Raw genomic sequence first — 12,454 nt, 5'->3', positions numbered from 1 at the left:
TTATATATACAGTGATATAAAATACATAAATCTCTCTCTCTCTCTCTCTCTCTCTCTCTCTCTATATATATATATAGTGTATATATATTTTATGTATTTTATATATATATATATATATATATATATATATATATATATATATGAAAATATATACATGAATAACATTTCTTTAATTTTTACATGTATGTGTGTATTTATACATACATAATAATTACACACAATACAGACACAAATATATTATGCAAGCACAAACCTTTATTTTGTATGTGATTAATCTTTTTACAGTCCCACTAATAGTTTGTTTTAGGAGATTTTTAATCCTTTGGCACGACAGAATATTTTTAATATTTGAATCACAAACCTGATTCACACTGACTCAAAACTTGTATGTAAGAGACTTTATTTACTTCACATACCTGCATTGCTTTCTAATTATAAGGCTTTTTATAAGTGAATGTACCATTTTGTGTTACCACATTAAGTGCTCATATATTTACAGAACATGCTTTATTACATTTATAATGTGTTGTACTTGTGTAATAAGATCATGCTTTTCCGCACAAAACACCCAGTCATAAATCACTATTACATGACTTTCAGTAATATCAGATTGTGAGCGATCAATAACAGCATTCTTCTGTAATATATATTTAAATCAATATTTAATGTCCTTGATTTATTTGGTAAATAGCTGTCAAATAAGTAGAATAAATTACAGACTTTGCAAAAGGATCCTGATCAACCTGTCAAGGTTAACTGTGCAATAACAGCCAGCTTTCTCTACATTATCGATAGCATCTATTATACAGTAATTATCTATCTGTGCATCTATCTATACATCTATGGCATCTAAAGCAGTAAGCATTTGTTTAACATTATTGTGTCCTGTAACTGAATAAGGCAATTATTGATGTCCCAGTAATGTATGGGATAACACATAATGGAGTATTATTAAAAAAAACTCATCAACCACATTCATATTTACCCAGACAGCAATCAATACAAATCCATCATCATCCATACACCCATCATAAAACATTTGTGCACAGTTAGCTGGATTTTTTAATTCAAATGAATTAAATGGGTAGAAATAAATGAGAAAATTTAAATAAAAAATGATTAACTGACATGCAGTTCTTTGTAAAAGATAAAGTGTCTAAATGTTTGTTAGACGAATGGCAGATTGCACAGCTTTTGAAATGAATATAAAAGCAGCCATAATCTTCACAATTCTGTTTGCCAACAGAGTCTTTTCTTTCAAATAACATCCTGATTAAAGATCATTCCCATGAATTCAAGCTTTTCAGCACAGGTAAAACGGTTGTGTGGTCGAGGTTAAAGTTTTTGATGTAGTTTTCCTGAAGATCAGAAGTTTGTGTTGTGACGCTGCGCTATGAGACGTAAAGCTTCTCTTTGGTATGGACACAAACATGTTTTGATGCTCACTTCTTGCCATTGAAAGTGCTGGAGAGATGACAACGTGCTCTCAACCTGTAAATAGACAACTTGGTTGTGACTTGAAAACCAAATCATACAAAATATTTGTTCAGGCCTTAATGTTTCGTGACTAAGTCTGTCATGAACATGACTATAAACAATACTAAAACACAGAATATAAACAAGAGCAAATCAAAACCTTTAGAAAAATCTACAGGACTTTATTGATCTTTTATAAATCTGATATCAACATGCAGTGACACAGATCATGTAAAGCTCATAGCAGGTGTAATGTTGCTCTATATCAGGGCTATTCAAATCTTACCCTGTAGGGCCAGAGCACTGCAGAGTTTAGCTCCAACCCTGATCAAACCCACCTGAGCAAGCTACTCATGATCACTAGACCATCACAGGTGGGTAAGTTTGATTAGCGTTGGACCTAAACTCTGCGGTGCTCCGGACCACCAGGGCAAGATTTGAATAGCCCAGCTCTATATGCTGTCATAGAAGTAACCAAGCTTTAACCTTTAGGTTAATATGTGACTCTTGATTTTAGAGATTCAGTTATTCATATTGAACATGAAGGGATGTTTTTTATACTCACAATGGTGTTTATTTGTGACATCACTGGATTGTTTTTCTCAAAATGAAGTGGAAGGACAGTGGCTTCCAGCCATGCATTGTCTGTGTTTCTGCTATCATCTACATAAACCTTATAAATCTGTAAAAGAGAGGAACCACACACATCCCATTTAGCATTGTGGAAGTTCAGCTGCGTGCTAAAAATTTCATTATAAAACGGCCAGTTCTGGTTCTTCATTCTGATTGGTTGAAACGCGTTCTCAGCTGTGATAAAACTCACCGGTAAACCCACGGCTCAAACCGAATTACATAGCTTGTATCACTGCGCCACTGTTGTTGTGTACTGTAGAAAATAACTGTCAAAATGTCGGATTTTGTTGTCAATTTTGATTTATTGGGTGGGCTAATTATATTATACTGTATTAATTATAATCCTCAACAATTGAACAATTAATGGCGATATCCAGATAAGTGTCAATAAATATTGTTGAGTTTTCTTGTTGATTATGCTTCCGTGAGGAGTAGTTGTACCGTATATTATCCACTGGGTGGCGATCACTGATCAGTGGTGGCGATCTTACACAACATAAACACTGATGCTTTCACTCAACACTTTAAAACTCAAGTGTATTTTTTGATCAGCGATCTGAATCGGATTTCTAACAAAAGTCATTCACAGAAATGGAATTATCCCAACATTTTGCTCAAAATTTGAGAGGATAAAAGAACAATTGAAGGTAGGGTGAAACGTTTTTATTTTGTTGTTTGAAAGCAGAGGGTCTGTTCTTTCATTTGATATATTGTATGTTTATATATCTAAAGAAGAACATTTTTCTGGAAGGCATTAATGTTTAACTAAAGCTGGGTGGCAACTCTTTTAAAAAACGCTGGCAGGGAAAGTGTTAAGCATGCTTCCAAGCATATTTGATCCACACGTCAACAGTTGCACGGTATAAATGTTAATGTATAAATTAGATGAATGTTAATTTATGAAAATAAACACCACAGTCTTAATGAATCATATTTTCATTGTGTCTTTGCTCCGCCTGTTTTGCTTGGGAACCGCTCTGTTGCAGACACACTTGAGTCTGAGGAACTACTTTGTTTGGCGGAAGACTAATATCTGTACTAATATAATTACAACTTATTTGCTGTGTTTTATTATATGAAATCCTGCTATACATAATTTGAAGCAACCGTTTTATAAACGCAATAAGCCCCGCGAAGCAGTGGGTTACCAGTGCATTTTATAACGGCTAAGGGGGTTTTAGGCACTCCGCTTCGCGTCGTGCCTAACAACGCCCCTTAGCCGTTATAAAATGCACTGGTAACCCACTGCTTCTTGGGGCTTATTGCTTTATTATCTTTCATACACCAATAAATAATTAAATTAAAGGAACACGCAGATTTTGGGAATTTAGCTTATTCACCGTATCCCCCAGAGTTAGATAAGTCCATACATACCTTTCTCATCTCCGTGTGTGCTGTAACTCTGTCTGACGCAGCCCCCGCTAGCTTAGCTTAGCACAAAGTCTGGAAGTGAACAGCTCCAGCTAGCACACTGCTCCAAATAAGTGACAAAATAACGCGAACAAGCTGGAGCCATTTACTTCCAGACTTTGTGCTAAGCTAGCGGGGGCTGCGGCAGACAGAGTCACAGCATGCACGGAGACGAGAAAGGTATGTATGGACTTATCTAACTCTGGGGGATATGGTGAATAAGCCAAATTCCCAAAATTTGGGTGTGTTCCTTTAAGGCGATAGATTGAACTGTGTATTGACCAAAGCACAAGTTACGGTAATGAACATTTGATAAAACTTTGTATGTTACTGACACAAAGTTTGTTTATTTTCAACAAGAGATCTTTAATCATAATGTTTCTACAGCTGTTGTGCTTGTCTTTTTAATCAGTTAAGTTTTGCATTTACATCCACACATTTGGCCGACGCTTTATAGTGCATCACAAGGTATACATATTTTAATCAGTAGCTTTGAACCCATGGCCTTTTATGCTGTTAATGCAATGCTCTACCACCTTTTGCTCACCTGTTCTGCAGCCTGTAGGTCAGATTTGATCCTCTCGTTTAATTTTTTACCCAGAATTCTCTCCAGCGTCAGTGGCAGAGTCTCATTAGGTTTGGCTTCACCCTACAATAACAATTTTATGAGTGCTTGTGTTACTAATGCAGTGTTTAAAACCATCAGGCGGACCATCAGTGGAAAATCAAATCAAAACAATTACTTATGTACAGTGAGTTGAATTTCCCATTCATAATTGTAAATAAAACGTCTTGGGTTTTTTCTATTCTTACCCCTGGAAGACAATAACACTTCTCTGCATCTTTCCAAACAGCGAGAAATTCCAGTACTGTCCGTTCACCATCACGCCATCTGCAGACGAAACAGCACAATTATTTCATTTTTTAACTCTTACACAACTTTCAAACCATCAAAGCATCTTAACCGAGAGCCGGATGAATGCAAACGTTAATCTGGTATAATCCCATTTGTGACATGCAGATGCAGCGTTTTTATGTCTTTAGCTGAAAACTTCAATTTGATCTGATTAGAGATCAGATTATAATTCCAGCATGGATCAGGACAAAAATAGGATTTTAATTCAGTGTGGTATACCTGGTAAGGATTGGATGGATTTTGTGATTTGGACCGAGGGATTTAAGAGCCCCTTTTCCTCGTATCCCAGTTCTTCCTCCTGGATTCCTGTAAATCCATTTAGGAGAATGAAATGTTTACAACTAAAATAAAATCGACTGTATTAAATTATAGGAGAAGTGTTGAATCATAAATAAAACATATTTTGAGAATACCTGTACTTGTCTAAAACCGAAGCATCTGTACTATTACTGTAAAAAAAAAGTTTGTTATGCACTGACAGTGATTTTATTAAAATTAACAATTAAAAAAGAAACAACATTTGTGTTAAGAATAATAATCTGAACACATCCATACAGTATTTGCCTTGCTGTGTGAGAATATTATAATGATTAATGAAACAATATATTTATATATTAAATACAAGCTTATTGTAAACACAATTAATTCAAATCCAATTTAATTATGTTTTTCATATCAAACTTACTCGCTTTCCTGCTGATTGTAAACTGGAGGAAGGTAAGAAGTGAAGTTTGTCTAAAAGAGTAAATGCACATGTGTCAGACAAAATAAACCAAACCAAACAGAACTTCATTCACAATGATTTAGAGGAAAGACATCAGTGAAGATCAGGCACCTCCCAGGACACCTTCTCTTCAGGTACAGGAAAGCGTGTGACATTACTGCCGGGATACTGAAGCTGACGTGCATACGTGTGAGGAGGCTTTTCATCTTCTGTCTCCTGTCCGCTGGATTCACCATCATCCTTGTCAACGCTTTTACCTGCTGAATATGAAAATAACGTCATTTAATACCATGCATTTTTTCTTGCAGTAAAACACACAAAGTTTCGTTTTTTATTTTAGTATATATTTTATGTTAGACATAATATAATCTAACAAGCACTTGTGCTGTATGTCTCTAATAAGAAACTAATGAAAGTGCCTATAACTGTTAAACCATAAGGATGCCTACATCTGACCAGAGCTGATTTAAAAACACTGCTCACTCAATAGAGGCGGCTCCAGTTTGGATTTATATCCCTGAGATTTCATAGCGTCCATAATCCAGCGGAGAGCTTTGGTGGATTCAGTGACCTGCCAGATGACAACGAATGTACCAGTGACAATCACATTACTAAGGTCTGAATATAGATACTGTATATGTGAGGAAGAACTGTAGACCTGCTCTTCCAGCTTGGTGAGTCTTTTTGCCATTCTGGAGGAAACCATCTTCTGGTCCCTCTCCAGAAGTTCAGACATCTCTCCAACCCTGACAAAACATGGACACATTGACTTTCATACAAAACTGGCTGCTCAAGGCACTCCCTTTACGAGTGTGATTATTAATATATTTGACAAATGTGCCTAGTTTGAAGGATAATATTATGTTTTGGGATTTTCTGTTGTTATTTCATTCATTGGAATATATCATAATAGCTTTCAATGCCATGTCGTTGTTCATATTTATACATATTTATATAGTGTGTATTCAGATCATAGTCAGTACTTCTCAGCTGTGTCCTGGATTCGATGCTCCATACTGTGATTCTCCTCTTGACGTGTAGATGACAGATAGTTGTCCTTCATGAAAGCCTCCCATGACAGCAGCTCCTCTTCCTCAGACTTCCCAAGCTCTCGTCCTGTGGAGAAGAAGAACAAACTTCAACCCAATAACCTGTTATAAAAGAGAGGGTCCAGTCTGGTCACTGATACTGGCCTCCCATCATCATGATGCCCAGTACCCAATATATAGTATTTTTAAATATACAATACTTCTTATAGTACTTTTAATTGTATAGTACTAAATATATAGTATTTTTAAATATATAGTACTCAATATATAGTATTTTTAAATACATAGTACTTATTATATAGTACTTTTAAATGTATAGTACTCAAAAATAATATTTTTAATATAGTATTTTTAATATATAGTACTCAATATATAGTGTTTTTAAATATATTGTACTCAATATATAGTACTTTTAAATGTATAGTACTCAAATATAGTATTTTTAATATACAGTACTCTAAATATAGGATTTTTATATGTAGTACTCAAATATATAATTTTTTATATATAGTACTTAATATATATTGTTTTTATATGTTTCATATAGGGTACTTTTAAATATATAGCACTCAATATATATAGTATTTTTTTCTACTGGATCATCTAAATCTACCCAGCGACAATCAACCGCTTGCTTAAATTTTTAATTACAATTTTCACATTTTTAATTTACATAAAATTTTAAAATACAGTATTCAATATGTAGTATATCTTCTATAGGATAAGCTGAGTCCGTCTATCTCTCAGGTTTTTTTCTCACTAATACGATTTAACCTTAGCCAATGTACTACTTTGCTGCTTTTGTTTTCATCTGATTTTTCGATGTTTTTTCTTGTTTTTATTCATTTAAAGCTGCTGCGGAAAAAATTAAACAATTGTGAAAAGCGCAATATAAATAAAATTGAAAGTTATTTAAGAGAGTCACTCACTAAAGTATTTGTGTCCCTGTGCTGGTGAACGCACAAACACCCCTTTGATGAAGATGACGAGATGACTGATGAGGATGAAGGGCGGTGGGAGAGCAGGACGACTGTGATATTCTTTAATCAGCTCATAACGCTGAAACTTCCAGATGGTGTCGGTGTTGTCCTGAACCTCCTGGAACGTATAGCTGTGATGGACAGTAACAGCATTTCAACAACACTCCACATGAGATATAAATGCCTTTCAGTTTTTATACAAACACTTCCAGAACCTTCATGTTAAGCAGAAACACAATCACAATGGCAAACCATTTTATCAGTAGCATCAGCATAACAAATAGCTCTGTGCGTTTCACTTTGAATAAAAATTTCCCCAAATGTGTACAGTATATGTACAAACCACATGTAAGATAAGTGTCTGTGTGTTTTACAGAATGTAGACTCACCTTAAGATGGCAATAAGAAGGTTAAGCAGCAGAATGTTGGTGAACAACAAATAGACGCACAGCAGAATGACGGTCAGCCATACTGGGAATACTGGCGTGTTGTCGTCACTTAAAATGGGACATTTGGGCTTCAAAGGGTCCGTGGCATTTAAACTACAGCTGTTCATATCAAACTGAGTGTCTGAAACACAAATAACACAGATGTTTATTAACTTTATCTATCCTATTAATTTCTCCCAAGGGTTTTTGTCCTTCTAGGAGTTTTTCCCACCAGGTTTTTTTTCCTAGGGGGTTTTTAGTCCCAGGCAGAGTCAGCCAACTTTGGCTTAGCTTAGCACTTTACTGTATATGTTACATTATTAATACGCTTGCTTGTACGGTTTAACCTTAGCCGCTATGTTCTACTGCTTATATTATCTATTGATTTTCTCTGTTCTCCTTTACATCTGCTCATGTGAAGCTGCTTTGCAACAATTAACACTTGTGAAAAGCGCTATATAAATAAAATTGAATTGAATTGAATTAAAATCTGTTGTTATCGAATCACTGGATTTCTCATTGCTCAGCGAGTCACGACTCGCAAGCAACACACAAAACATTACCCCACTATCTCTGGATAACTTATGATTCACTACATGTTCACGTTGTTTACATTATACACTTATGCGCCAATTTCCAACAAAACAGAGACATCTGATGCAGTTTTACTTACCGCCTGCGACTCATAACCCGTTTGGGACTGCCCCATTTTAACAAAATCCAGCGTTTAACAAACACACACGCAAAACTCCACTGCTACCCCGGTTAAACAAACTATATCCATTGTTTCCATAAGTCTGGCTTACTAGGAAAGCTGAACAAGACCTTCTTCTCCTTACATCTAAAAACACACTTCTACTTTTGTGTCATTGTTGATTATTGATATTTAACAAAGCTTTCGCGTGCAGTGATGACTGTGACCTTCTACTCATGAGCGTCCTCGTCGCTCTGATTGACATGTGGGCGTGGTTTAGGCCCCTCCCAAACCTAAGTTTAGAACTACATTAAAATAATGTCACAATGCTAAATCCTAAATAATCTTAACATTTCAAGCTTCATTTCTCTTGAATGTCTTTTGAGGATGAATGCGGTTTGGAAAAATAAAGTTCTTACTATCTATATCAGTGGGGAGGTTGCCGAATAAGATGAGGTACGGCTCATAAACAGCGCCGCGGAAGATCCAATCCAGTCTGTGTTCGTTCTGAATCAAAATGCCTTGTTTAGCCACGCCGTACGCCACCACCCAGATACTCAACAGAAACATGAAGAAGAACAAATCCGTCATCTGTAGACATCAAAACAACAGAATATAAAGAGGTCAAATGACCAATCAATAAATCATCTCTGTCAGCATTTGTTTCTAGTATCATAAATACATATCGGATCTCTTTTCAACATGATATGTGTGTACTTTTATCTCACACAAGTATTCTTATACTCGTCATATAATACAAAACCAATGTCAGTGATTGTTTCTCTGACCTTTACTATGAAACAGACCTCGAGATGTGGGGCCTTGGAAACTCTTTGGTTATTTTTAGCGCAATGCTAATGGTCTAATCAGATTCAATGGATTGTGCTAAGCTATGCTAAAAGTGCTAGCGCCAGACCCGGAGATCAGCTGAATGGATTACAAATAGGGCTGGGAAAAGATTAATCGCAAACAAAATTTTTTGGCATAATAAATATGTGTTTACTGTGAGTAATTATTGTGTATATTTATTTTACCACACACACATACATATATTCATGTCAGAATTTTTATTTATATATCAATTATTTTAATTGATATATAATATAGAATATATAAAAATATAAATAAATATATACACATGTAAATGTTTCTTAAATACATACATGAATGCGTGTGTATTTATATGTAGATAATAATTACATACAGCACACACACATATATTATGCCAAAAATCACTTTTATTTTGTATGCGATTAATCGCGATTAATCTTTTCCCAGCCCTAATTACAAAACGGTAAAAATTTAATGTTTAACTCTAGGGGCTGCTGTAAAATAAATTGTTTAAATCCAGGGGAGCAAAAAATGGGAATATTTTTTAAAAAGTGGGGGTTCCCTTTAAATGTGTTCCGAGTTCCCTTACAAAAATCAACCATGGTTTTACGACAGTTAAAATAAAAAAAAAACATGGTTACTGTAGTAAAACCATGGTGACCACAAAATAACCATGGTTTTGACAACCATGGTTTTCAAAAACCATAGTTAAACCATGTTAGTGTAGTAAAACCATGGTTTTGCTGATAGTAATCAATACACCAAAAAACCTTGGTTACTACACTTTTACCACAATAAAATCATGGTTAATTTTCGTAAGGGTTTGTCACAGCACAGAAAAATTTGATATTAATCACCCTGCCAAATTTGAATTATTAAAAAAGCCAAAAAGATAAAATAAAATCTTGGAAAAACAGGCAGGATTTTCTGCTCTGAAACGTTAGGGGCATCTCCACGTCATCTTTTTACGGAAGTTTCAACGGTTCGTTAAAAATCAAAGCTACTGTACTGTAAGTTAATAAATGCTTTGCTTTAAACAAATGCAAATATTGCATCTATTATTAAATGTTTTTTTATAGCTACCCGACAAATTTATTTATAATGACTTTGTACCTCTGGATATGAGATGAGAACCTTTTTTATGTAATGTTTTTAAAACCATCACTGCGCTGTCCGAGTGATAAAGGCTCTCAGCATGTTGTAAATTCTTTATCTCCTGTTTGCTACAAATAAAGTATTTTAGAGTACAAACCTTTTTTTGCATATTTGTTTATTATTTTTTGAGATTAGAGTGATCATGTAGGCAATCCATACATTTATTGCAATTTAAAGCCTTCTAATTTTAATTCCGTGACAGAAAGAAAACGATTTTTTAAGGTTTAAAAACAACGCAATTTTTAACATCAATCTGAAACTGGGGGTCTTCTTCCTTTGCTTTGTTTTGAGTTTACAAATTCTGCCATCTAAATAGAGAATCAGCATGGTGTGAGCGCAACTGGTTTTTAAAGAGGATGAGAGATGAGACTCTCATTGGTTTATTGCACTTTACGCCCAAAACACACCCATTACTCATTATGAGAATATGAACAACCCTTTTAGGCCGTACGCTTGGTGCACAAACCATTTTTCCCGTCGTTAAATAAGCAAAAGTGGAATCGGACACACCCGTTTAGACAATGCACTTAGATCAAATAGAGCCCCCATAGTTAGTTTCCAAATAAACATTCAATAAGCATCACTGACCAATAAAAGTGTACGTCATGTGATCAATTGTGTTTATCTGTGCCAGTTCATAAAGCTACAGTGGACCACAAACTCTTAAAAATCTGATCCCCTCTCAAAGCATAAACCGTGTTGATGTGAACAGAATGGATGTGATGAAACCCACCATTCTCCTGACAATGATGATTTTGGGTCCCAGGGTTCGACTGATAGTAAAGATGGCCATCAGTCTCAGGCAGAATATAATGAAGTCAATGCACAGAATAACTTTACCAATGTAGAACAAAGTGTCTGAGGTCTCCAGCCTGCGGGATACAAAATAAAATACTTATATTTACAGTACAGTATCTTCACTTCAGTGTCATTAATCTTATTTTTACTGTAAAGATCTGAACTGTATTGACTTTACCTGCATACCAGGCCGGCGATGAACAGCACAATTGACAGCACATCCAGAATGTTCCACACATCTTTGATATACATCTTTGCTTTCTTACGAAAACCAGAGCCATCAAAGTCGTGATAAAGCTGTGAATCATTTTAGTGTTTAAATCCATCAGTCCAACGTACACCACCAACATAATAACAATGACACCATATTTTAAATCAAACACACTTATATGTCTATATTCTAACTATTTACATTCAATTCATATTTTATTATTATAGAGAAAGGTTGACTGATTTTACCACATTTTACTCTTTGTTAGTTCTTATGTTTTTCTTTTTTTGGTTGGTTTTTGGAGTATTAGAATCTAGCTTCCCTTTTACCTTCCTGTGATTGGACATCTATAGCACTCCAATAGATGTCCAATCTATGTGCATTTGTGCTTAAAACAAGCAAAAAATCTGCCAGTATGGTAAGAAAAAAAATCTTGAAAAAAGTTTACTTTATCTTAAACACCTCATCGAAAAAATCCAAACTAAATCTTCCCACCCCATTGGCAGACCCTTTTAGCCCGTTTTAAGCACAAAATCATTTCTATTTGACTTTTTTTGTCTTAAAACTAAACTTATTTTTTTAGGTCATGTTGCTCATCAAGAAAATGCATCTTGATTTAAAGGGGCACTCCACTTTTTCTGAAAATGGGCTTATTTTCCAGCTCCACCAGAGTCAAACATTTGATTTTTACAGTTTTGGAATCCATTCAGCTGATCTGCGCATCTGGAGGTACCATTTTTAGCATAGCTTAGCATAATCCATTGAATCTGATTAGACCATTAGCATCGTGCTAAAAAATATTAAATAACCAAAGACTTTTGATATTTTTCCTATTTTAAATTTGACTCTTCTGAAGTTACATTGTGTACTAAGACTGACAGAAAATTAAAAGTTGTGTTTTTCTATGCAGATATGATTAGGAACTATACTCTCATTCTGGCGTTATAATCAAGGACTTTGCTGATGTAACATGCCTGCAGTAAAGTCCTTGATTATTACACCAGAATGAGAGTTTAGTCCTAGCCATATCTGCATAGAAAAACACAAATTTTAATTTTCTGTCGGTCTTAGTACACAATGTAACTACAGAAGAGTCAAGTTTTAAATAGGAAAAATATTGAAACTATTTGGTTATTTTTAGCGCAATGC

At 34.8% G+C, this 12,454-nt stretch overlaps 1 protein-coding gene across 3 annotated transcripts in view; it reads right to left on the bottom strand.

Moving 5' to 3' along the window:
• Positions 1 to 235: 235 nt before the first annotated feature.
• LOC129451610 (transient receptor potential cation channel subfamily M member 2) overlaps positions 236 to 12,454 on the bottom strand; it is a 50,590-nt gene continuing 38,371 nt past the window's right edge. For 2 of the 3 annotated variants that reach the window (XM_073854750.1, XM_073854748.1), the window contains exons 19-34: positions 11,273 to 11,391; positions 11,030 to 11,168; positions 8,730 to 8,901; positions 7,578 to 7,758; positions 7,138 to 7,319; positions 6,143 to 6,275; positions 5,818 to 5,905; positions 5,643 to 5,730; positions 5,271 to 5,419; positions 5,121 to 5,170; positions 4,849 to 4,884; positions 4,655 to 4,741; positions 4,333 to 4,411; positions 4,067 to 4,168; positions 2,042 to 2,158; positions 236 to 1,491 (exon numbers count right to left, since the gene is read on the bottom strand). In XM_073854750.1, the coding sequence (XP_073710851.1) occupies positions 1,366 to 1,491; positions 2,042 to 2,158; positions 4,067 to 4,168; positions 4,333 to 4,411; positions 4,655 to 4,741; positions 4,849 to 4,884; positions 5,121 to 5,170; positions 5,271 to 5,419; positions 5,643 to 5,730; positions 5,818 to 5,905; positions 6,143 to 6,275; positions 7,138 to 7,319; positions 7,578 to 7,758; positions 8,730 to 8,901; positions 11,030 to 11,168; positions 11,273 to 11,391 (1,848 nt within the window). In that variant the 3' untranslated portion in view covers positions 236 to 1,365. The remainder of the gene's footprint in view (positions 1,492 to 2,041; positions 2,159 to 4,066; positions 4,169 to 4,332; positions 4,412 to 4,654; positions 4,742 to 4,848; positions 4,885 to 5,120; positions 5,171 to 5,270; positions 5,420 to 5,642; positions 5,731 to 5,817; positions 5,906 to 6,142; positions 6,276 to 7,137; positions 7,320 to 7,577; positions 7,759 to 8,729; positions 8,902 to 11,029; positions 11,169 to 11,272; positions 11,392 to 12,454) is intronic. The other variant, XM_073854749.1, reaches the window with a different exon arrangement.

The sequence above is a fragment of the Misgurnus anguillicaudatus genome, chromosome 17 (assembly GCF_027580225.2).
Source record: "Misgurnus anguillicaudatus chromosome 17, ASM2758022v2, whole genome shotgun sequence".
Lineage (NCBI taxonomy): Eukaryota > Metazoa > Chordata > Actinopteri > Cypriniformes > Cobitidae > Misgurnus > Misgurnus anguillicaudatus.
Note: the sequence above shows the minus strand (reverse complement) of the source record. Positions and strands in the feature narration are given on the sequence as shown.